Raw genomic sequence first — 27,501 nt, forward strand, 5'->3', positions numbered from 1 at the left:
TTAGGTTTGTTTTGGGTTTATATTTATTCGTTGGGCTTTTTTTTAAGTTAGAATTTGGTTTGTAGTGAGTTAAAAATATTCACACAGGATAAATTCAATGTTCAACAAATTATTTTAGGGTTCTTGGCTCATTTTAAATTCCCTCTCAAAACTTTGAACAGGTAAAACCCAGAAATATTAAAATTGCTTCGATTAATTGTGCTTTCTTTCCCAATTTATCTTCAACTGAGAGATTATTTATTTTGGGAAATTGTCAATATAATGAAATTACAGTGCACCGAACCAATGAAAATCTCAAGAGGTCTGTTTCAATGATCAAGCACAGTGGCCTGTTGGAACAAAACATCCTCAAATCAAGTCAACATCAAATCTCTTTAAGTAAAATCTAAACCTCATCTTGACCGTTATCTTATTTTTATCTTCTGTACTTCAGCTTCCCCTGCAAGGTAAAATTATTGCTTTTACTCCTTAGTATCTTTAAGGGTGTGTGTGGGCAGATGAAGATAGGGTGTGTTTAATAAGGATCTAACCCAAAGTTACACTACAGATTTTGTATGACTTCTCCTTGACAATTATTTGTTGTCACAAGTGAAAAAAAAATCTACTTAAGTGAATGAATCATCATAGTTTGAATATTTTGAGCTATTTAGTATCAATAAATGGAGGATATAAGTCCTGATAATGAAAGTTTGAGCTAAAATCTCCACATTATGCAAACTCTGACCTTTAATGAAAACATTTTGTGGTGATGTATCATTACGGGATTTTCTTCCTTTCTTCTTTGGCTATGGACATATTACCTGGAAGTATTGGTTTTCATGTTTCTTATTTTGAAGTCTTACAAATGTGTTTACCCTACAGTTCCTATTTGGAGTTGTATGAAGTTCACAGAGACAAATGTGAAGAAGAAATATTTAAGAAGTAGAACTAATATTTCTTAGGGAAGAGAAAGTGCTTAGAATTAAACAGATTGGTAAAATAGTTTATAATAATTATAGGTAAAATTACTTAAATTGTTTAGAATCTTAGATCTGGTATTATTTTCATTTGAACATAGTGAGAAGGGACCAAGAAATGGGCAACGTGTAGAAATGATCATACAACATGATAAGTAGTTAATATAAAGGTTATTAAAATTATGTTAAAGAAATTTGTTTACTATGCTACAAAGGGAGGAAAATTAGCAGGCTTTGGCTATGTTTAAACTGATGTGTAGAATCGGTTCCCATTTTAAGGCTCTGAAAACTCTTCCTGTCATTCAAGGCCCAACTCAAATTCTCTTATGCCTTCTATGTGGCCTGAGTCCCTCAATTAGTTTCAATGAGTTTTTTCTGTTTCACCACATGTTATTTTTATCTCTTCTTGCACTCGCTTTACTACTACGCCTTGTGTTAGAGTTAGAAAGGTAGAGCGGAAAGATCACAAACGTTGTAGTAAAAACCCAGTTCAAACTTTCTGAGTCCCAGTTTGCTCACTTGTAGAATGGGAAGAGAAATAGGAACTCCTGTGGTTTTGTGAGGATTAAATTGGAAAGCATAACGTACCTGGCACTGAGCAGGCACTCGATAAATGTCAGTGCTTTTTTTCATTTCTGAGTTTCATGTCTAGTCTCCTTGGTAGTTTGTAAGTTCCTTTAGGGCAGGAAACATGTTTTATATTCATAGTGCCTTGTGCATAGTAGGTTCTAAAAGATTATTTGTTGAATTTAATTTACTGTCCTGCTGTGGAAACTTAGCACTGTTATTTCCCATTTCTTTTTCCTCTGTCACCTTGAATTGAGATAAACATGTTGTTCTCATGAAATTGAGGATTTAATTCAGTAGAATACCATTATAATATGACATTCCATAGTGTTTTAAATAGTAAGGGTCAAATAATTTCCCTGGAAACTTAATTGTATTCTATAAAATCTTATTAGCCTGTCTCATAGCATCATAGTCACAGTGGATTTCTGGTGTGTTTAAGATGGTGAAGTCTCTATCTGTAGAAATCTATCTAACGGCATGCAGTGAGAATATGGGAAGTAAGAGACATAAAGAGAGAGCAAAGACAAATGTCCCGCAAATGACATTACTTGACATTTTCAATCGCGAATCCTCCAAAATATGTTCTAATTTACTAAAATAAACCAAGAATTCAATTTCTTGTGAGCTTCCTTTGCTTAATTAATTATTAGTAGCAGAACAATATTCTATGACCCACTGCAATTTGTCTTCTTTGTGTTTATCAAGTATCTGACTTAAAAATGAACAGGAACATTCTGATTCAGCAAAACTGATTTCATAATTCATCTGTGTTACAGAGCAGAAATGAATAAACGTTTGTTGAACATGCTACATATGCTTTGATCATCAAAATGTTAGTTTTCCTTCCTTCTCAAAATGTAAGATCTGAGAGATCTTCCTGGTTGAAGTTTGCTGGGTGCCTATTCTGCATAGATACTTCTACAGAGGCAAGCAGCTACCTTTACATAAATTTATTCCATGGTTGGAATGTGAGAACTCTTTTAATACTTCCTCATTATGATTTGAAATTATACATTCATTGCAATTTGTTTCTTTAAATGTAGCAGTGTATCCTAAAACATGAAGAGTTTTTTTAAATGCATTGTGGTCTTTTGTTGGAATGAGGGCTAACCACGCATTTCACTCATGCAACAATGTTGGTTGTACTTAGGATACAGTTTCTAATTCTTTATAATTGTGCCTAGTTATTTCATTGAAAGGCAGTTAGCTAGCATATGCTATCTCCGTATTATGAATGGGAGAAACTGAGGCTCAGTATTGACTATTTCTCTGTGTTAGCTGGTTAGAAATTTGAGAAAAATATGCTGCTATCCTAATGACTTACTTTTGTTTTCAATTTCAGTTTCAAAGGACACTTGAGTCTCTTAAAAATGTTTCCAACAAATCTGACCTCCAGCAAACCTACCAGAAGCTTGGGAAGGAGCTGGAAAATCTGGATTATTTAGCCTTCAAACGTCAGCAGGTAGGAGTCAGAGCTCTCCTTGGTGGAGGAGATGAACACTTTAGTCTTCTTGCCAGCCTGCCTGTTAAGAGGTTCAGGTGGGTCTGGGGAGACTTATCTTTTAATGTTTAGGGCAGAAATAAGTTGTGCTGTGCTGTGCTGACCTGCCGTGTTCATACAGCTTCCTGCAGCATTCAGTGTGATCCTTGCTTTTAGATGTGCACTTTAGGGGTTTCCACATGTATCCTTACACTTCTCTTAAAGAAAACTCCTGCTGGTTTGTGAAGGTCCAACTACCCTTTGACTAAGGATGCTTCAGTAGCATAAAGGGAACCTCTATGATAGTGTGGACAGATGGCTTTTATATTTGACAGGGGGTACTGGAGGAGAAAAATCATTTCGAGAACAGGAAAAAGATGTGGGTATACATGCAAAAATTAAGGAAAAGAGTCATAAATATGCCAAAATATGTTTTTTTAGTTTATCTTTAGTTTTCTTGTTTGATCTCTGAAGATTAGTAAAAATTTGCTAAATGTGTAAGGTTGAAGGAAAGGATACTTTAAAAATGCAAGTCTTTTTGCCTCGTTGCCTAGGCTGCAAGATAAATCGAGAGCCAAAATAGGCTTTTATGGGGTTGCTTTTAGAATTAGTATTTTATAATATTAATAATCATTATATTCTGTGTGTTTGCGAGATGCTGCCACGGTAGTTACTTGTCCCAAACTGGATATTCTCTACTTTCTTCATAGCCACTAGGTGTCAGTCTCGTCAAGGTTTTATTGATCGAATGTTTATTCCAATCAGAACAGCCAGTTAGACGTTTAAATTAGATTGCATGAAATTCAAGAATGTGCTCAATGATGGATAGCATCTAGAGAAATGACTAAGTGGCTGACTCGTGTGGCCAAGCACCGAGTCCATTACTTGTCTTTCCTGCTGATGTGGCAAAGGGTGTAACTCTCTTGCCATTGCCTAATTCACAAATTTTGGATCTTTTGGATGGGGAGCGCTCAAAGCAGGATTTCCTATATTTAGTTACACCTCATAAAGTCAACATGGTATGGTCTAGACATACTGACTTGAAAAGCGACTTGTGTTCTAGGCTTTGCTTTATCATAGACATTACATGGGCATTTAACCTTCCCATGTCCCTATTTTCCTAGGACTTATATTTGTTTTGTAGAATGTTCCTGGGCAAATGCAATATGTCTGCAGATACTTTAATTTATGTAAAAAAGGACACAATATCCACTTAAGTTTTATTTATTTATTTTTAAATGAGTGGTGGCCTACGTATTAGCACACATAACAGAAGCAGTCACAGTTACTGCGAGCTACTACAGTAAGTTCCCAAATGCTGCGGCTTAAAATTCACACTGTGAATCACAACTCGGGCCTATGCAATTTTTAGTACAATTTTGTTTCCAAGAGCCATATTTTACCATTGAGGGGTATTTGAGTTGGCAGGCAATAGTTACCATCCTCTTCTCTTATTCTTTCTCATTAGCACATCCTCAGTGATTAGATTCTTACATTAGCTAATTGCGAATTTGGAAAAATGTGAATGCTTCAAGGGCAGAAGGGCAGAAGTCTGGGAAATGGCATTGAAGATCGATAGGTAAATTGCCTGTATATGTGAAGAAAAGATGGGCACATGGGGGATGGATATATATATATATGTATTCTTATGTATGTGTATATATAAATCATATATACTATTAAGTGAAAACTGTATGCCACATAGTGTGATTAATACATTTATGGATTAGATCATAAAATGCTTATAACAGTATAATGGGGTTGGTTTTATGAGTATCATTTTACAGAAGAGAAAACTGTTAAGAGAGTTAAGTAATTTACCTAAGGCCACTGGGCTATTAAGACATGAAGCTGGTCTTCAAATCTAAATCAGTCTGACTCCAAACCTGGACATTTTGCAAGTCTCATTCCCAATGTCCTTGCAGGCAGCTAGGTTGGGGGATAGTAAACTGAGGAGTTCTAAGCATGCAGTATGATGCAGTTTTAGGAGAGGCCAGACCAAGGGCTTGAAGAGACATTTGAAAATGGGCATCTGATGAGAGGCAAAAGACAGGTCCAGTTTGGGGCCGGCCCTGTGGTATACTGGTTAAGTTTGTGCGCTCAGCTTCGGCGGCCTGGAGTTTGCCGGTTTGGATCCTGGGTGTGGACCGAAGCACTGCTTATCAAGCCATGCTGTGGTAGTGTCCCATATAAAGTAGAGGAAGATGGGCATGGATGTTAGCCCAGGGCCAATCTTCCTCAGCAAAAAGAGGAGGATTGGCAACAGATGTTAGCTCAGGGCTAATCGTCCTCACACACACACACAAAAAGACAGGGCCCCTTCTCTCTCCCTCTCCTTCTCTCAATCAAATTGTTCAATATATACAAAAACACAAAAGGATTTTTGAAAGAATGTCTTTAGACAGCTAAGAAAATGTATAGAACTTTATTTTTACAATCTTCTAAGTGTTATCTCCGGTAACCCTAGTTCTAGTGAAATTTATTCACACAAGGCAATTTTTTAAACTCAAAGGGACAAATCTTTATGAAATAGACTTACCTGCACACATAGCATACTGTCAACCCTTTGTCTTACTCTACTCCACCTTTCCCTATGTCTAGTGATCATTTTTTTCCTACCTGGAAAAGATGGAAGGGGAGTTGGAGGGAAGTGGTCAGAAAGGGAAGGATGACAGAGTAGAAAGAAAGTCAGGGACCAGAGTGATAGAAAAAGAGGGAAAAGGACTTACAAGGGTAAGACAAAAGAGATAAAGTGAGGGAAATTAAACTATACTTGGTTTTATACTGTATGCATCTAGTAAATTAAAACATTGATTTTTGAAGAATTAAAAAAAAAATCTCAAAATAGAAAAAGAAAAAAGAGAGGAATACAAGAAGACATAGTGAATGAGGGAGATGGCAGAGAATAGCAAAGACAAACTTTGTTTACTCTCCATTTTACTTCCAAATGTAGCAGAGCTTCCTAGAAATTTGTAATATTAAGCAAGTTCTTCTGTAAGAAGCCACAGATGACCTGTTGTGTTTCCTAGATGGGCAGGGTTCAAAGAGGTAGAACATAATTTCCCTGACTTGATGGGATCAGTCTTTTCTCTCCCATCCTACCTCCTTTAAAGCCCACACAGCCTATTAAACACACACTAGAAAGTTTCTCCTACTAGAAAAGATTCAGGTCTCTGTAAAATTGCAATTCAGCAAGAAAACTTCTGCCTTATAAGGCAGGATTCTTTGTACCAGAGAATTAGTCATGGTTTGTTGTCTGGTCCAACCATATTTATCATTCCTCGTGACAGAACGTAAGCTCCGTAAGGACAGGGCCTCATCTGTCGCCTTCAGTGCTGTATCCTCTGCAGTGCTCACAGCAGTATCTGACCCATGGCAAATGCTCAATAAATAGTTGTTGGTGCTATTGTTGCTGTGAACAAGGAAGTGTGCCAAAAGTTTTGGCCTCAGATTACAGGCAATTAAAATTGATGTGTTTTACTGCACTTTTAAAATTCAGAAACGCATTAACTCTTAGGCTTCCCGGATGCCAAAGGCTGATAGATTGCCCCTTGCCTTATGTATTATTTAGGTTTTCTCCTAACATATTTCATTCTTCATCCATTTTTTAAACAAACACTAAATACCAATTTACCTTAACTGTGAATTATGGATGTTCTATGAATTGACTATAATTATTTTCTTGGACTCATTCATTAGATTTTATTTTCTGCCTCTTTCTATGATGTTTTAAACATCATTTGGAGAGATTTCTTTCCCTGGGCCAGATAGATCTCTGGTGTACTTTGCGCTGTTCTTTTACTTCTCTTTTTGGGGTTATTGTGCTTTCTCTCCTAGGTATGAGCTTAACTTTTTCTTTTCTTTTCTTCTTTCTTTTTTTTTTTTAAGAGTGGGTGCTTACATTTCAGCTATTCCTTAGGCTATGTTTTAGGTCAGGGCACAAGCATCTCTCCGTTTTCCTACTGTCAAAAAAGACTAATGTTGAAAGTAGCTTTGGTTGGGAAAGGTGAGAGGAGGCCAGGATAGATGAGGTGGTGGGTTTTCCAGGAGTCAGCCTGAAGTTAAACGGATGACAGTGCAGGATTAACCCAAGAATCTGGAGACTGTTTCAGTTTTTACTATCTGGAGATGCAATCTTGGAGTTTATCTGCTTGGACTGTTTGGTTTTTATCCTCCTGGATGATGTTACATACGAATGGTAATAGTAAGCTTCAGCTGTTATATAGAGCCCAGATTTATGTATTAATTTGAGAGGTTATAAATCAAGAGATTTCCTTGGGGCTTTGGTTTTGTGGACTAAAATAAAATAAAGTTTGGTAATTTGGACTCTAATTTAATTTCTTTCTCTCTTCTTCTACCTGTAATACTTATAATAGCATTGTAAGATGCATCCTTTTCCCAGAGGCTTCTGAAGTCCTTTGATATAAATTAAAGTTGACATTATTGAGTTGAACATTATATAGACTAAAGCACATTTACACATTGATGTGAAAATACATAAAATTAAAATATTGTACTTAAGATACACATCCATGTAGGAACACATCATATATCCTTGATCTCTCTCTTATCTCCTTGTACATGGCATGCTACTCTTGCCTTCTGACCTTTTCACAAGGTTTATATAACTTGGTGTTTAGAATATCTAGCTCCTTTCTATTTGCTTACGTAACTACTAATCATTATTTAAAGCCAAATTAAAGTCTAGCCTCCCTCCTGACACTTTATCCTATGACCTCTAGTTAATATGTAAATTCTTCCTTTTTTGCCATTCTTAGCTTTTATCCGTGCCATACAATTTAGCATCTGATTTGATTATACACTCATTGAGGATCCATGTAGTGGCAGGTTAGAGTGTGGGCTTTATAGTCAGCCAAATTGGATTAGACTGTTTATATTGCCTTGGGCACCACAGTTTCTTCTTTAAAATGTTAGGAAAATAATGTCTAACTTATAGCCTGTTTTGAGAAAACAATATATAAAGTATAAAGTACATATATGCTTTAAGTCCTTTAAAATACATGAAGGAATCAGTATATAAAGGACTTAGCACAGTCCCTGGCGTGTGGTTGGTATAAGTGGTAGCTCTTATAATGTTGTTTTTGTATTATTCTCATAATTCATATTTCTAAATGGTTTGTAAGTTCCATAAGGAAATTTTCTCCATTTTGTATACTTTTATACTGTACATAGGGTCCAGCGCTATTCTGAACATATAGGATGGAATGTTTCTGGATATATACAATCTAGCAGTTGGTGATCTGTGTCACAAAAATATGTTGATACCTCTTGGTGAAGGGATTGCTGTGTTTGGTTCTAATGTGTTTCTAAGGTGGTGTCTCTTGATGGGCAGTAAAATTAAGTTCCTGAGTATTGTGTCAATCTGTGGTGGAAATAGGGTTGTAGATCCAGTGTTCTGGCTAAACTCCAATTCATGTAATAATTACATCCTGTGTACTTAAACTTCCCTGTGGTTCCAGGTGGTATCATTCAGCACAATATTGTTCTCTCTTTAGTGTTGATGTTTAGGAGTGAACAGCTGCTTTTTTCTTTTACTGAGCTGAGTTACCTAATCCCTTTAGTTAACTCCAAAACCAGAAGAGTACATAATACCTTGTAGGATAGGAAATAATACCTTGTAGGATAGAAATTGAATTTAAAATGATCCCTTAGCAATGAAAAAAATAGAAATAAATTAGATGAAATTTATTTAGTGAGAATGACTTCATTTTAACACCTTTGTACTGAAAAATAAAATTCCAGATGGATAATGACTGACCATGTAGAAAATTATCCTAGGCTTACCCTGGCAGTCAAGAACTCTGAGAATACAAGACAATAATGTAGGGCACCTGTGAAAACAATACTTAGCAAAACAAAACTGAGTGGTGTTAGGCTTGTTGTTGTTGTACTATAGCTGTGTAGTACTATAAGTGTGTAGTAAATATTTTGTACTATAAGCTGTGTACTATAAGTGTGTAGTAAATATTTTGGATTTGAGTGATGATCCAATAGTAAGGTTTATGTCTATGTGTAGGATGTAGAAGATATTGCTATCTTTACTATAATATCCTTTATCACAAATTTTACAGTTTATTTTGATGTTTCTCTGCCATGTGAAAGGACAGGTTTTTTTCACAATACATGTTGTGTTTTTGTAGATAACATATTTCAGCAGTTGTAGAAGTTGTCCTTTGTACATCGCTTTGCCAAATGTGAAAAAGAATAGCTCGAATATGAAAGCAGCTGAGTCGAAGTTACAGGCAGCCGAAGAAGAGTAAGAACATAGTATTTTAGCCCTGCAGGGTCCACTGTGATTTGGTCAAACTGACCATGGGACGAGCTGGTATCGACTCAGCAGCATTTGTTCCAGAAAAGCAAGCTCAATCACATACTTACTATACAACTGATGTAAATTATAATCTTAAACCTATTCTTGTTAAATTTGTGTACTCAAGCTGTGCATTTCTACCTGCGTGCACAATCAGAAAACATCACAATGACTGTTACCATGTACTTGTCGGGTGAAAAGACTGCTGCTACAGCTACAGTAGCTCTCCGTGTTAATAGTAGTGCTGGGAGCATGCCTAGAGCACTACTGGCTAAAATTCAAAGGAAGTGTTGATGCTGCTTAGATGAGGCCAACAGTTCTGCTGACAGCAGAGCTTTAAACGCGCACACGCCAATCATGCAGTCTTTTGTAGATGTTAAGCTGTTTGTTTGTTAGGGGCTGATTGCCTGAGAGCTAATTTAATATGTAATGAGAAATTCAGTTTACGCCTTTATTTTTTAAAGCAGACTCATTTTTGCTCTCTAAAATACTATATTTGGACAGTTTCAAGTTTGCTATTTAGGAGGAAGCTAATCAGCTTTCATATTATATCTCGTGCTTCAAATGTGACAGCAGCAGAAACACTTAAGCAGAAATACGTCTATGAGGGGAAATATCACCAGAAGATGGAGCAGTATTGCTGGTTTGCTCCACATTCTGTTCAGTGATTTAGAAGGGTATGTGCATGTATAGGTTTTCTTCCATAGCCTCTGGTTTTAAATGACAAAAATATATAAATTAATCTAATTAATATTGTCCAGAGTCATATTATAATTTAGATGGGGTATCTTGAATTTTTACAATGTAAATAGCTTTTCTTCCTCCTCTGGGCAGCTAACACTTGTATTCATTGACCAAATTAACTATATTTTGCTTAATATTTTTAGTATCACTTGTGGGATTTTAGCAAGATGCCACAATATCAACCTGTAATGTATATTGCATTCTTCTTTTTAACTGTACTTTTATGAATCTAATTTTTTCCTCTGTTGTAGCATACAGCATTAATACATGCTAATGTTCTCTATATAAATGCTGCTCCTATTATTATAGCATCTGGTCATGCCGTAGTTAAGTATTTGTCGTCTACTCCATTATAAAACCTTTGTTCCAAAAGAGCTGAATGAGCCCATTAGATATATGCACAATTAAGTAGGTAATGGTCTGTGGCTGCATCCATATAGCATCAACAGCTGACCTGTGGCTAGTTTTCCAAGTGTGGTGCTGATTGTTGATAGGAGGTACTTAGATTATGGGGAGAAACTGTTTTGACTATTTTGAGGGCTTTTTTTGTGCTCTGAATTTAAGTTACATATTTTGTTTTAACTTTACTGGTTGCTTAATGAAGAAATTGTAATATTTCCTTACTCTGATTTAGATATTTGTATTTATCTCAATTGTGCTAAACTCTCCATCCAAACACTGAGAGTACTGAAGACTTCCTTGGTATTTTTGTTGGTGCAGAATGAAATGGTCCACCATATGTTTCATCGCTAGTAGTTATACACTTATGTCTTCATCCTAATTTGTAAAATTAAAGATAATTGAATTTAGGTCATTTCCCCAGTTTCAAAGTTAGAGTCGTGAAGAATGGTTAGAATGCTTTGGACAATTTCAATAATTGTCATGTGTGAATTTAGAGAAGCTAAACATGATAAATTACTCTGGTAAATCTTTAAGTTTTAGGGCTTCTTTGTTAGCTTTTGAGTCTAAGTTCAAGGCTCATTTTCTCAGGGTAAAGGCATCACTTCTCACTTCGGGTCAGAGCAGCAAGGTCACCTCCAGCAAGTCCTGGGGCTATGATACAGTGTCATGTGAATAAAGTGAATTTTTGGTAAGCAGCAGTGTGCATTTGTTGAGAAAATTTTAGCTTGCCTAAAAGAGAAAATTGCACAAAGTTTTAGCTTGCCTCTTGCTTGCTCCTAATAAAAATATACGTCTATACCATCTAGTGAGAGTAGGCACACTTAAGGTCAAACTCATTTGATCACTGGGGAATGATGTTTATTTTATTTAGGACATGGGAAACATTAAATCTAAAGACTATACTGAAGTAAATGAATTAAGCATACCTGAACTTTGTTTTAAACTTAGAAGAAATGATCTATTTGGAATCTCTTTGAAACCTATCAGGAAACATTTTTGTCTTGAAAACAGGGAGTACATAACTCCTGGCTTAAGATACTTAGGATATTTGTCCTTTTCTTCTACTCCAAACATCTGGCCTTGCAGACATAGAGAATATCTTGACATCTTTATTACTGTGTATTTTTAAGAAGTTTTGGAATGGTTTATTTCTAACCCTTGATGTGAGAACTGTTCGTGCACGTTGCTGCTATAGAAAGTTAGTTAATTTCTTAAGGTCACTAGGATATCAATATGAAAAAAACTGAAGATGAGAATTTTCAAAAATGTTAGTGTAAGTGGAATAGATGTTATCATCCTACATTTTTAGAGTCCTTTTGCATATGGTTCTATGTGAGACCTGAGGTCAATGAACACTCTCTAAGATCAAGCTCTTAGAGTAGACTTAAAAAACTTTTGGTGATACTGAAGAGCATGAGTAATTGTGAGTATTTTTAGGATAAATAGATGAGACAGATAACATATTATTTGTATGAAATTTAGCATTAAAACGTATTTGTTTTGAAGACCAATAAACTGGAAAGAGCAGTCACACACCAGAATAATAAAAAAAAGAGTTAAGGTTGATATATAGCATGTTGAAAGTGGAGAGCATATTCCTTAGGAGCCCTGTGAAAATAATAAGTGTGTATCAGGGGAATTACAGACACTAGAAATAATATATAGCTTATGATTATTAATAAAAAATATAATCAACATTTCTTATTTGCTACATCTCATTGTGAACTGTATTCTAAAACTGATTGAATTAGAACAGTGCTAAGAATTCATTTCATTGCATCATGTTAGAAGCAATTAAAAATTTCTTCATAACAGATAACCATATTCTCAAAACCATAGCTCATTTCATATCTAGTCATCTATATGAATATTCTTCTTAACTTAACCATACTCTAAAAATTGGCTTTATAAAAGGTTCTCTTGGGCCAAGGCTCTAGTAAACAACAGGGAGTGGGAACCTCCTGTTGAAAAGGAAACTCAAAATTATTATGCAGTAGTTTGGGAAGTTTGGATATTTTTAAGGCAAACGCATTAAAAAATAATGAGTTAATTTTTTTTTTTTTTTTTTGGTGAGGAAAATCAACCCTGAGCTAACATCCATGCTAATCCTCCTCTTTTTGCTGAAGAAGACCGGCTCTGAGCTAACATCTATTGCCAATCCTCCTCCTTTTTTTTCCCCCAAAGCCCCAGTAGATAGTTGTATGTCATAGTTGCACATCATTCTAGTCACTGTATGTGGGACACAGCCTCAGCATGGCTGGAGAAGCAGTATGTCAGTGGGCACCTGGGATCCGAACCTGGGCTGCCAGTAGCGGAGCATGCACACTTAACTGCTAAGCCACAGGGCCGGCCCAATGAGTTAATGTTTTAAATCATATAAAAACCTGGAATTTGGCTTCAGTAAAGGCAGAAATACTTTATATTTTTTAAAGTTATCTTCCTCCTGAGCACTAACACAAGCTATGTATTCATGAATAAAATCCCCACCAGTGTGTAAGGCTAGTCTGCTGAACATAAAAAGGCATATGAGTCTGTCACGCAGCAAGATAAAAGCTATGTTCTTTATGAATGGAAACCATTTTCTACTAGAAGGAGTTGTAAAAAAATAATAGAATTGTAAAGAAAATGACTTTATGGAAAGAAGATAGTCTCTTCCCAGAATTATGTAAATACTTTCACTAGGGTGCTCTGATGTAAGAAACATCCTATGCAACATTTTGCTTTAATGAAGAAAAACTAGATGATGATTATTCACATAATAACAGAGGGACTTCTAGTGCACATACATGTTCATTTACAGATTATTGACAGAGAGGTCGAAATGTTAGGAGACAGTGCGTATTGGACATTCTGTAGTAATGAAGATTTTCCATCTCTGAAGCTGTGGGAATGCCTACTATACAGGTTAGGTATTTAACTTATTTAATTATTACAATAATCATGTGATGGGAATGTTATAGCGTTATGACCTGAGCCATGAAATGAAGCATGAAAGTAGGTTACATTTTGATAGTGTCCCATAAGACCAGGCCTGTTGATTCTAGTCCCTACCCTCTCCATCCTTTCCCAATTTCTTATGACATGGACTAAAATAGAACTCCTAATGCTAATGTACAAGCAGTAGGATTGTCTGTAGCGGGTGCCAAGGGCAAACTGTTTAACAAGGAGAGGTGTGGAGGAACACGTCGTAACCATAAGGGAAAAGTGAGTCCTAGGTAGAGGAACCAATGGTCTAGAGAGTAAGTGCTAGCTGCTAAAGGAATATTAAGAAGGGAGATTGATATGTAAAAGTTAGGGTTCAGGGTAATATGGAATTGGAGTACTTTCCTAGAGCAAAATGCAAGATTGTATGGCATAATTTTACTTTGAGACATTATGTTCTCTTTTCTATTTTCTCTTCTGGACCACCCACCCTGGATGGAAGTTTCAAACAAGGCCTAGATAATAAAAAATGGCAAATTCTTGATATCTTGCAAGGAAAGGCAGGTACGTATAACTAGGTTGTCTTTCCTTCTCTTCCCTGCCACCCAAGGAAACACCCTCCAAGCTGGAGCAGAGGAGGAGAGTTGAATGGGAATAGAACAAGCTTAGACATAGTCCGCTGTTGTTCCTGTCTCTTGCCACTGTCTACCACTACTTCCCCATTCCCCTAGGGCAGGAGACATAATAGAACTTACTCCATTGAAGTTTAGGGAATCTGAGATGACCAGTGAATCCCAAGTATAATCTGAACCTCTGAGAGTAGAAAGGTTTCTAGGGTTCTTAGGAGCAGAGTGAGTGTTTTCTGCCATGTTGTCAGCCAGAATTTTTTTCTATTCTGAAATAGTGTGGAAGGGCATCAGAAAATTTCCTTGAGACCAGAGAGTGGTGCAGAAGTCATCTGAAGGAGGGGGTGAGGGAGTTTGGTTACATGGAGGAGAGAAGGGAAACAGATAGAAGAGGGATGGGTGAGGGTATAGGTGACCTCAGGGATCACAGGTGCCATAGAATGTAGTGGGAACTGAGAGAGCTACAGACAGTCCAGTTGCCATTTGAGCGAGTGCTGTCCAGTGCTGAAGACCTGGTGGGAGGAGTTGCATCAGGAACAGGAGGCCAGTGAAGGACCAAGGCAGATCCAGATGAATGTGTAGATGATTGTCTTCCCAACTATCCTGGGTTGGCAGTTGCATGAACCCTCCTGTGGCTTAGACTCATCCCCAGGGATGAGGAATCAGGAGAAAAATCTGAGAGAGGAATTTAAATCTGAATGTGATTGAATTGTAAACCTAAACAGACTGAGAAATCACTTAATTGGGCTGAGTTTACCTGAAAGGGATAAGATTAAATTTCTGTGCTGAGCAAAATGGGGCTTGGAGTAAAAAAAATTATTTTATTATAGAAAAGAAAGTTATTTATTTGTCAATTATACCTCAATAAAGCTGAAAAAAAAGAAACAAAGTTACATTTTTGTACATCCATGTTTATGATTGTGCAATTTGTATCTGCTATAAAGTTCCAAACCCAGGACTGAATGGGGAACATTGTGATGTTTGGAAATATGGCAGAGATTTAGATGGGGGTGAGTGTGTGTGTGTGTGTGTGTGTGTGTGTGTGTGTGTGTATAGCACCTGAAGCTTGATCATTTACTTTGGCTTTTGTATTCCACTTCTGCCATAGCCAGCTGGGAGAGGAGCTATCACTTTGGTTAGGGTTGCCAGATAAAGTATAGTGTGCCCAATTAAATTTGAATTTCAGTTAAATGACAAATAACTTTCTAGCATAAGTATGTCCCAAGTATCGCATGGGATATACTTATACTAAAAATTATTCATTGTTTGTTGGAAATTGAAATTTAACTGGGAGTATTTAATTTTTTATTTGCTAAATCTGGCAACCGTACTCTTTGGTGCACGTAGCTAGTGAAGGCATGAAACTAGCCTGCACTTTACTCCATCAGTCTGTGAAGTTTGACGACAGGTGGGTTCCACACATGAGGTGTTAATATTACATTTCATAGAAGAGGCAATTCTTGGTTCATCTTGATGGGCTGGGCTGGCTCTCTGAGGCTGCCAAATCAGTCCAGACAGAATGGAAAAGTTTAAGCAAATTACAAGAAAGTAACCCATTTAGTAACTTGTTCTGGAACACACAAATAGTAAGTGGCAGAATTAGGTTTTTCCAGGTCCAAATAGCTTCCACAATATAAATTCAATATTTAAAGAACTTCTCAGAACATATTTACTGTATAAAGAAAAAAGTACTCTTAAAATCTGGGTGGTTTGGTAGCTTGCTGCTGTCTTCTCTGATGTACTCTTCTGTTCTGGTCAAGCCTATAGAAGGAAACTTAGAAATCCTTTCTAGGAAGGAAGACTTTGAAATTAGTTGAATTATTTTAAAGAGATCATGAGGTACTACTTCTTTTTAACTTGGCATTTTATTCAAAGCATGTTTCTGAAATTAAACCAGTGGGAGTTTAGCCAAAATAGTGCAATGACACAATGATGTCATTTAGAGGAATGTTGTGCTGAGTTAAATAGCTCTAATTATTAGCAACTTTAAAATCATAAGGCAATTAAAAAAAACCCTCACTTTTCTGCTTCAGTGGAATACGGTTTGATTGTTCACCTGGCTTGGATAGTTGGCTCTCAGTAACTATTTTGAGATCCCAGTGTCACAACAAGTCTCCTTTCCGTATACTTAGTTTCCTCTTGTGTCTCAGAATAATCCGGTGTTCTGGATCCCATTTCCTTCTGTCCTCTGAGGACCTTGCTCCATTAAGCATGCCTGTTTTCTCTTTACTTTCAACTTTTCCTGCTCATTTTCCCTCCTTAGTATATCTGTTAAAGTTGGGTTTGAACAATGACAACAATGGCAACCTTCATTCAAAGCAGTATCCCCTCCCGTGACAGTCCTATCTCTCTTCTGTTCCTCATAGCTAAATTTCTGAAAGATTTTAGGTGAGCTAATCTGCATCAGTTCTTGGACAGAAGTGGGGGAGTTGAATATTTCCTGTAGCTAATTATTGTTATTAACTGACATTCTGTTCCCATTAAGTATCAGATACCATAAAAATTCTAAAATTGACCATGAAAATAAATGAAAACAAATATAAATATAAGTTTTCTCAAATATGTTAAGCATATAAAACCAAAGTCTTAATATAAAAGCTATGCTATATATATATTCCTTTTGTGAGTTTTTTTCATGGGTTGGGCTAGGTGAGGCTTCTGAAAATAGACCAAAGAAGTGTGGCCTGAAAGGCCCTTCTTTTCTCTGTAGTGCTACCTTCAGAAAGCACAGGCTTTTTTATTGCTTCAAGGATCTTAAAACTGCATTCAGGTTTGGGACAATCTGTTGTTAACATTTTTGTTCATTCTATGGCAGTGAAGTACTTCAACAGTTTTTGAATTGTTAAATGTAAGGGAGGGAAGGTTTCCATGATGATTTCTTTCATGATTCCTTGCTTTTTCATTTTAATATGAGTCAGCTGATTTGCCCTATTTTGACCAGCTCAGCAGCACTGCCAATGGACTCGGTGAGGAAATAGTTTTATCAGCAGTTGTTAGGCAGATGTAAGTACCAGTTTTAGTAATTGTTTTGGAGGTTTTGAATGTACTTACCATTTTCTCTTTAGCAATTGTTGTTCCCTCTTCTTGGAATCCTTTTCCACCAGAGCTTCACAGCATGGTTTCTTCTTATAATTCAGGCTTCAGCTTAAATACTACTTCCTTAGAGAGGACTTCTTTGATCCATCTAAGGAAGAACCCCCCTCACCCTACTGGCCTCTTCAGAGCACTTATCACTATATGAAATTACCTTGTACATTTAATTTTTTTGGTTGTTTATTGCCCGACTTTCCTCATTAGAATATAAGCACCTTGTCTCTCTTGATATTGAGTGGTGCTCACTAAATATTTGTTGAAGAAATGAATGATATGAAAGGTTAATGATACCAGTGAATCAAAAGCCAAGCCTTTCTAAGGAGTTTGTAGATAGTACTTTTTTTAACCTCCAGTTTACTTTTCACTTCTCAGTAATCTGGTTTCTGCCCTTCAGCTGTACTAACACTGTTCTTATTATGATCACCAATCTAATTAACATATTTCAGACCTTTTAATGTAACTTCTATAGGGCACTGAACACCGTCAACTGCCCTTCCTACTTATAAATCTTAATTTTCTTTTTTTTTTCCCTTCAAATTTTCTTCCGACCTGTCTGGACACTTCTCAGTTTCTCTCAGGGTAAGTGTTGATGTTTCCCAGAACATGACTGTGCTTCCCTTCCTCTTCGTTTTCCCTTTTTTTCTACACCCTCTGTATACCCTGTGGAGTGATCTCATATACACCCATACACTCAATAACTATCTCTAATCTGATGATTAGTTGATTCCCATATCTTCATTTCTACTCCAAATATGTCTCTTCAACTCTAGACTTTATTTGGTTACTTAATTGGCTTTTCAAGCTCAACATATTCGAAATTTAATATTATCTCTTCTTGCCCTCCATTCCTATGCCTTCATTCCACTTGTATTCCCCGCCTTAGCAAACACCTGCTAATTGATTTTCTTGCATTCAGTTTCACCCCTTCCTAATCAGCCTATATAATGCTGTTGGAAAGATTATTTAAAAGTGCAAATCTGAGCATGTTCTCATGTAAGATCCTTCAGTGGCTCTCCATTGCCTTTAGAATAAAATCCAATCTTTATAAGGCATTTAAGACCCTTCATTTTCCCATAAGAACCTTGTTTTCAGCGATATCAGAATATTTGTTGTTCTTTGAATTTATCACATTTCCTCTGTCTTCATGCCTTTACGTATACTATTACTTCTGTGTGATTATTTTCTTTCCAGATTCTCTTGGCCTGACTCTTACTTATACTTCAAGTTACAGACTTGACTGCTCGTTATTTGTGGTAGATATTGCTTTATGGTGTTTTGAAAGCATTCCATGGGTACCTTTGTCACATCACTCGTCATACCGTACTTTATTTTTCTGTCTCCTTTCACTATATTATAAGCGCCTTGAAATCATAGAGAAAACTCTTTCCTCTCTATTCCTCAACACCTAGGACAGTGCCAGGGACAAATTTGGTTTTAATGTTTTAATGACTGGTTGTCAAGTGAACAAGTAATTGCATAGTAATTTTGTGTGTGTGTATCTCTGTCTCTGTCTCTCTATATTTTTTGGTGGGAAGGTTTCAGAATCTTTTGAGGCTATTTAATTCAGTTTGGAGTATTGTGTTACCATTATCTTTTGCTTCACTATTTTTTTGGGGGGAATATTTTCGTCAACTGAATTATTTTGCTTCTTATTTCTGTTTTCTTGGTATATTAGACTTGTATACTTGTAGATTGCTTGAGCCTCTTTATTTCTGCAGAGATAGTTTGGGATAGTTTACACGATTCCTAGTTCAAGTTCTTCTGTCAAACTTGCAAAATATAGTTTATTTCTTGTATGTCTTTTCTCAGAAGGGGTCGGGGGGGAGGGGTTATTAATCCTTCAGTTTTTAAAATATCTTTTGTCTTGCAGGATCCTGAATTTCCCTTTCTTTTTTAAGTTCACCGTGCAGTTTCCAGAGAGCGCCTCTTCATTCCTTTTTACCCTCTTCTCCCCCAAAGCTTTTCCAAGACTGCCTTTTAGAGTCCCATGCACTAGTCCCTCCCTCTAGTTGGCTCTGATCTACCAGGACTTTTTTTCAGTATTTTTGCAATTAAGGTGAGATTTCCCTATCTAGCTGTGATTTTTAGACCAATTGGTAAATATTGCTGCTGGGTTTCCTTTTCTGTTTTCATTGCAGTTTTTTTCCCCTGACTGTCCTTGATCTCCAGGAAAGTTTGCACCAGGAGTGTGAGAGATAGCATGCCAAGATTTGGTGTTAATTTTCTATTTACATGTAATTTGAAATTTCGGTTGTTCTCTCTTTTTTAGTTATGCTGAGGGCGTAGGTTTTGTGTAGTTTATTTGTTTTTTAAATGTTTTTCGGAGATTATGCTGGGAGATTTGGACTTATACAGCTGCCAGTGCTTTGGCTATCCAGAATTTGATCATAAATGTTTAAAAAGACTGAAAAACAAGGTTCCCATTTATCTCCTGGTAATATAATTTATCTTATTTCTTTAAAAAAATAATTTGAGATATTCTTCAATAAGTGTTGTAACAGTTCTGTGTGACTAATTGTCTAACAGCATCAATTTAAGAAATAAATAAGGTACTTCATATTAAGAGATGTAGAAAAAAGATGAGATTTAGCACTAGTTTCACTCTTGGACAAATTCAAATTAGGACAGAGGTGATAGAAAGTAAATTAGGGAATTCAGAAGCTATGACCAGTGGAAAAAGACATGAGAATAAAATTACATCAAGATTGGTGCTTTATGCTAAAGACATCTGTGATGAGTTTTCTCTTCAAGAAAAATAGCTAAGTACTAGGTGCAATAGTGAGAGCTAAGCACTTTTAAAACAATTTGGCATTTAATTTCCATGATATTGATTTTCTCCAGATACTTATCTAAGCCCCTGAGAAGGTAGGCCAAGGTGCTCTTCTTGGCCTCTTTCCGTGCTTAAATGTTTGGCTTCTGTCAAAAGAACAAAGATCACCTGCCACATAAGCTTCCAGTGAATAAATGCTCAAATGCAAAATGACAAGTTGCAACTTAGGTTGAGATGTAATGGTTCATTTTTCTCAACCAAAAAAACTAATCGGTTTATGTGGCTTGTAGTTGCAGAGGTGGCCTGGGTGAGGAGTGTGGGAAATTATTCCCTTTTAATCAGCTTTGGACATTACAAAATGTATTTTAGTAATTAAACAAAAACACGTTTCACTTTGAATTGAGTTTGAATAATTTACTGCAAGTGAAAGTTAGGTCTTAGATATGTAATAAAAGACTCGCAGGAAAATCTGTAAAAGATACACTAATAGGGATATAGAGATAATTGTTTTATAAAGGGAATTTAGTTGGTTTGCTACTTATGTAATACTTGCTGTACTGATACATGTTAGGGAAAAAGAATCAAGTGCAATAAGAAATCAGCTGATTCAAGAAATCTCTGGCCTGTAAAGCCTCTTAGAGAGCCATTGATTTCTTTTCAATACCTTAATTTCTTGCTTTTAAAAGTTAATATTCTCTTATATTTTCTGAATACCATCCTTGTACCCTTGTACTGTTTTAGCCAGGTTTTTACTTATTTATTTCCCATCTTTCCCTTCTTCTCCCCTAGCATACTCTGTGATCCCATGCTGTCTCTTGTTGCCCAGGAACCTCCAATTTAGAAACTTGCCAAAAATCTGTATTTCTAATTTCCCAGCCTCTACCTCCCTCACACACATACTCAGTTGCAGTAATACCTGTTAAATTGTGAGTATGAGCAGCAATGCCCTCTTCCTTCTGTCTCAAGCTTGGGAGGAACTCTTGTGTCTGTCCTCAGAGTTTAGAGCCCCCTCATCCACAGATCTCTAATAGCAGCAAGTCTGAACACTCTTGTGTCTTTCCGTTAGACATCCCGTGATACTTAGGGACTGGGGATGGCCAGGAGTGAAGCTGGGGATGGTCAGGTGTGTGGGAGTGCTAGCAGTAGGTTGAAGTGGGACTCAGGACTCTGCTCCTCCCACAGGAATGAGGTTGCCTGCTGGACTCTTTATCAGTTATGTGCTCTTCCCACTGATTCTATCCGTGTTCCTAGAGATATGGATTATAACTCCAACTCTTCCAAGCGAATCCTCTTTCCTCCCATGGGAAGCTACCCAGGGTGTGAGGTAGCTTAGTTTTAGATCTTGTAGAGGAGGAAGAGTAATTTTCCCTCTACCCTTCTAGGTTCTTGGGTGAGATCCCCCTGTAGTAAAAAGACAGATTAACAGGAGAAGAACAAACAGAAATTTAATAACATGAATACCTCCTGTGTACATGGAAGATGCACAGGGGAAACTGAGTCACTCTCCAAAATGGCCCAAGCCACCACCTTAAATACCATCTCCAGCTAAAGACAAAAGAAGATATTGGAGAGTGGGGAGCCAGTTATGGGAGGTTTTCTGCCAAAGCACAGTAAATGAGAGTATGGTTGTTATGCAGATTTAAGTCTCTGCCTTCTCCATTGATAAGAGTTTCTAGAGATTTAGTCATCCCCCTCTTCCTGGTACAGAGAGGGAGACACCGTGACAGATGGAGATTTCCCTTATAAATGTACACCTGAAACCAATATGATATTGTTTGTATGTCAATTATACTTCACTAAAAAAAAAGTAAGAAAATAATATTAAAAAAAATGTCTCCTATAAAAGGGTAACTTCTCTATTTTCAGGGCTTCTCCTGTGTCTGCTGTTTCTTAAAAATAATCAGCCTAAAATAATCCTTATGCCAAAGAGGCATATTTTGGGGTGACAGATTCTGCTCCCCTTCAACCTTAAACACAAATGTCCCATTTTCCCTGAAAATAGTTCTTGATTGACCAAGATGATTTTGCGTTCCTTTCTCCCCCCACCACTCAACTTAGGTGAAGGTAGCCACCTTTATGTTTCAGGGACTGTTTGACTTGGGTGACTCAGTCAGAAGCCGAGAGAGAACACACAAGTACACACTCTTCTGTGGGTTTCCTGCTCTAAGGGCCAGCTGCCTCTCAGCCAGCACAGGAGGTGGTGCTGAGATGATCAGGAAACTTGGCAGCCGGTGGAGGAGACGTCTTTGCCAAGGAGGATGTCCTACTGTCAAAGTATAATGGTCATGCTTAGGGTGGTCAGTTTTATCTAGCTCCTAACTGAACTACACACAGAAAGCTGACACTTCCTGCAGGCTTCCTTGTTGCTGCTCTTTCCTCCTGCATCCAGGTGCTAGAGCAGCTCTTCAGAGCTTAGCACAGTTAGTAGTATCTTGGTTCTTCTGAAGCCTTGTCCAGAGTGAGGTGCGCTGCCTGGGACATTGGAAGGGGGCTACATAATGATTGGGGGTGCAAGATAATCATTTGGGAGGATAGGTTTTGGTAAGTGCTTTTTGAATTTGATATCAACATTACTGGAAACTAGTATCTTTTTCCCAAACTAAAATAAGATTGGAGAACATAAATGGAAGAAAGTAGTAAAAATGCCTAAAGAGTAAGAAAACATGACTCATTGGAAAGAAATTGAATTTACTTAACCTTCAGAAGAGAAGAGTGAGAAGTGACTCCATAATTTTTTATGCATAAAAGAAGGAATTTTCCCTTATGGTAGAAAATGGCTATTATCTACATCTATGAATGCAGAACAAAATCAGAAGACAATGCTCTGTTGTCTAGGTGTAGTTATGCTTGGGGGCAGCTAGCAATTATTTAGCAGCTTTCTCTATCTCAGGTTGTGCTATCACTCTACTTATTACTTCATTTAATCCTTGAACTAACCTTACAATAATATTATTATTTTCCTCGTCTTAAACAGATGAGAAAACTGAGGATCACAGAAGTTAAACTTGGGGAATACCTATCAAAGTATGGGAGAGAAGCAGAGACTGAATGTGTATACAAATACAAGTAAGTCACAGGTCAGAAATCAAGCAAGAATACAGAAATTAAGAATATACAGTAAAGCAAGAGTGGTGTTAAGTGTCTAGCTAACTATCAGGAACCAGTAGAGCTGTTGGAATTGAGGACTGGCGAAGGGTGGGGGGATCATGAACCCATATGGTAAAGGAAGAGAGTGAAGGTCAGTATCCAGATAAGAAATGTTTTTAATCAGATGTGAAGTGACATCTACAAAAAGACTGATTATAGAGTCAAATCTCAGCTTCATTCAGAAAGCATATGTATATTCCTGGTTAAAGGAGACCCTTGTTCCCAGGGCATGGGCAGTCCCGTAAATAGAACAGATGAATGAATTGGGAGAAGATTGCTTCTGGTAACCCATCCAATTACATTGTTGCCACATAAATCAACACCTTTGACTTTGCAGTTTAAGTTGGGACACCTATGTCACAAATGACTTGCCTTTTAAAATTCCCTTAGGTTTGAGCTGATTTTTAGCAGCTTTATTAGACAAGAGGCTTCTAATTTGGAATTTTTAAATAACAGAAGGTATGGTATTATTGATATTCCTGCAGGAGAAAATACTAGTCTGACTGAAACAAGAGAAAATCAACAAAGAAGTTTATCTTATCAGGTGATCACAGTTGGTCTTCAAAGGAAGAGACCTCTAGTTGCATCATTTGAAAGAGAGCTTTTCTGAGTGGATTTAGATCAAAGCTGGGCCTTTTATGTCGATTGTGGGCTTGGCTGGGTGTGCCATTAGCCTCTGCCTCTGACTAGAAATGCTGCAGTGAAGCCACATATTTCTGTTCCAAGGGGAGATTAATACCTGTTACTAGTAGAAAACAAAAAGCCAATGATGAGAAAATGAAATTGGGATTAATTTCTATCATAACCAGGTCTAACTTGCACTGTACCACCGCCACCTGACTTGGGTGCCCTTGCTATGACCTTACATGAGTCAACACAGTCACTAGAGAGTTTTAATTTTGTAGGCCAAGTTGCCCTCTGCGTCTCAATTTCATATAACCTTAATATAGCAAATGTGACATTGTTTTTGGGTATTCAGTAAAACATGGAAAAAATATGCATTTTGGATTTAATGAATACAGTCCTATGGCCGTCACTCTAGCCTGGGCCCTCTTCATCACTGCAGGTATCTTTTATTTCCTTGCTTCAATATCTTCCTTCAAATTCATTCTGTACATGCTGCTCGACTAATTTTTTTAACACACAATTTTCATCATGTTCTTCCCCCTGCTAAAGAAATTGTGATTTCTCACCTCTAGTCAGATCTAATTCAAACTACTTCCTAATATTTAAAAACCCAATAGAAGCTTGATCTCCTTAACCTGTTGCCTCTATTTGCGTGTCTTGAACTTGCAATGTGTTCAACTCGTGATAATCAATAATGAACTGTGGAAGTCTTTGAGATTAAGGATTTCAGATAAGTGACTATTCCCAGTATTGGGAATTACTTAACATTTTTTGTTGTTTTTGATGGGAATCTTAAAAGTGATATATCTCTCTGTATATTCCTGCTTTTTTTTACTTAAAAATTATTTACAATCACTGAAATACTACAGGGATATAGTCTTCCTGTAATTATTTAAAACTCACCACCTTCTCTACCGTCTTTCCAGGTATGCTCTGGATTTGGGGAGAGAAAGCCTTAGCCAGGAATTTTTTTAAGTCTGTTTTTTTGAGGTATAATTTGCATACAGCAAAATTCACTCTTTATAGTGTACAGTTCTATGAATTTTGAAAATGTATACAGTTTGTGTCTACCACCACAGTAAAAATATAGAATTGCTCTGCCACCCAAAAAATTCACCCATGCCCCTTGTGGCTAACCCCTCCCCTGACTCTTAGCTCCTGGCAACAGTTGCGTTGTAGGCTGTCTTGGTAGTTTTGCCGTTGCCAGAATTTCACATCAATGGAACCATACAATATGTGCTGTTTGAGTGTGGTTTCTTTTAGTTAGCGTAATGCGTTTGGGATGCATCCACTTGTTGCACATGTCAATAATTTATTTTTATTGCTGTGTAATATTCCATGTATGGATGTATCACAATTTGATTATCCATTCACCAGTTGACGGACATTTGAGTTATTTCCAGTTTTGGCTCTCATGAAAAAAGCTGCTATAAATATTTGTGAGCAGGTTTTTGTGAATATAAGTTTTCATTTTACTTGAGTAAATATCCAGGAGTAGGATGGCTGCATCATATAGTAGCATATGATAACTCTATGATAAGAAACTGCCAAACTGTTTTTCAGAGTGGCTCTACCTTTTTTGTATTCCCAGCAGCAATGCGTGAGTTTCACTTTCTCTGTATCCTTCTGAACACTTTGTAGTTAGAGTTAAAAAAAGTTTTCAATTTTAGCTATTCTAATAGGAATTTAGTGGTATCTGATTGTGGTTTTAATTTGTATTTCCCTAATGGCTAATTGTATTGAGCATCTTTTCATGTACTTATTTGCCATCCATATATCTTTTATTGGTGAAGTGTCCATTAAAATCTTTTGCCCATCTTTTTTTAGGGAAGTATATTAGTTTTCTAGGCTGCCATAACAAAATACCCCAGACTGGATGTCTTAAACAACAGAAATTTATTTTTCACGGTTCTAGAGGTTAGAAGTCCAAGATCAAGGTGTTGGCAGATTTGGTTTCTTCTGAGGCTTCTCTCCTTGGCTGCTACTGGCTGTGTCCTCACATGGTCTTTTGTCTGTGTATGCACTATGCTGGTGACTCTATGTATTCAAATTTCCTCTTCTTATAAGGACACTAGTCAGACTGAATTAGGCCCACTCTAAGGGCCTCATTTTAACTTAATCACCGCTTTAAATTCCCTGTCTCCCAGTACAGTCACAATCTGAGTTACTGGGAGTTAGGGCTCATATGAATTTTGAAGGAACACAGTTCAGCCCATCACAGGGAAGTTGTTTATTTTCTTGTTATTGAATTTTGAGACTTTCTTATATATTCTAGATACAAGTCCTTTATGAGAATGTGCTGTGCAAATATTTTCCAAGTCTGTGGCTTGTCTTTTCACTTTCTTAACAGTGTCTTTTGAAGGGCAAAAGTTTTAGTTTTGATGAAGTCCAATTTATCAATTTTTCTTTCATGGATTGTGCTTTGGTGTCATATCTAAGAAGTCATTGCCTAACCCAAGGCCACTGAGACTTTCTCATATGTTTTCTTCTAAAACTTTTACTTAATTGCTCTCATTTGCGTTGTTTGAGCTTTAACTGTGTTAAGATTTTTAGGTCTATAATCCATTTAAAGTTGATTTTTGTATATGATATATGTTGAGGTTCATTTTTTTTGTATATGATATATAGTTATTCCAGCACCATGTCTTGAGAAGACTATCCTTTCTCTACTGAATTGCCTTTGCATCTTTGAAAAAAATTAATCAGTCATGCATGTACAGGGCTTTTAATAGACTCTTTCCTCTGTTCCCTTGGTCTATATGTCTGCACGTAAGCCAATATCACATTGTCTCGATTACTACGGCTTTCTCGTAAGTCTTTTTCAAAATCGTTTTGGCCTTTCTATATAACGTTTAAGATCATCGTGTTCATTTCTACAAAACATTATGCTAGGACTTTGATTGGGATTGTGTTGACTCTATAGATCATTTTGGGGAGAGTTGACATCTTAACAATATTGAACATTCTAGTCTATTATCATGGTATATCTCTGCATTTATTTAGGTCTTTGATTTTTTTTTGTTAGTATCTTTTAGTGTTCAGCATATAGATCTTACATGTATTTTGTTAGATTTACATAATTATTTTGTTCTTTGGAGCTATTGTAAATGATACTGTCTTTTAAAAATTCAATTTCTTATTGTTCATTGCTAAAATATAGGAATACAATTGGTTTTTATACATTGACCTTGAAGACTTCAACCTTGCTAAACTTACTCATTCATTCTATTCCTAGATAGGAATTTGGTTTCTGATATGTTAAAGCAAAATTTATAATTTCACAGATATTCTCTCTCTCTCTTTCTCTCTCCTCTTTCATTGTTAAGTGGGAGGGAGAGTGTCCTAGTCAGCTAGGACTGCCATGACAAGATATCTCAGACCTGTAGGATTGGTTTCTGGTGAGCACTCTCTCCTCAGCTTGCAGATGGCACCTTCTCACTACGTCCTTACATGGCCATTTCTCTGTGGATACCCACAGAGAGAAAGAGAGAAAGCTCTGGTATCTCCTCCTCTTTAAGGACACCAGTACTATCAGATTAGGGTCCCACATTTATGACCTCATTTAATCTTAATTACCTCCTTAAGGCCTTATCTATAAATGCAGTCACATTGGGAGTTAGCGCTTCAACATAGGAATTTGAGGGGGGTGAGGATGGGGTACAATTCATTCTATAACAGAGGGGTAGTTGTTTTTTTTTTTTAAAAATAGCAGTATAATTTAATAAGCCTCTTAAGTTATGCAAAGGTGCACCTAGGCCCTAGTCTTAGATGGAAAGTGACAGCTAATTGTTCTGCATAATAAAGTAATAGGCAGAACATGAACATCAAATATT

General features: G+C 36.8%; 1 protein-coding gene across 1 annotated transcript in view; it reads left to right on the forward strand.

Annotated features, from left to right (window-relative positions):
* LOC101393374 (catenin alpha-3) overlaps positions 1-27,501 on the forward strand; it is a 753,022-nt gene that overhangs the window by 77,174 nt on the left and 648,347 nt on the right. The window contains exon 4 of the mRNA XM_087433001.1: positions 2,869-2,988. Coding sequence (XP_087289127.1) covers positions 2,869-2,988 — 120 coding nt within the window. The remainder of the gene's footprint in view (positions 1-2,868; positions 2,989-27,501) is intronic.

This window comes from Ceratotherium simum, chromosome 6 (assembly GCF_057802395.1).
Source record: "Ceratotherium simum simum isolate JZ-2026a chromosome 6, ASM5780239v1, whole genome shotgun sequence".
NCBI lineage: Eukaryota > Metazoa > Chordata > Mammalia > Perissodactyla > Rhinocerotidae > Ceratotherium > Ceratotherium simum.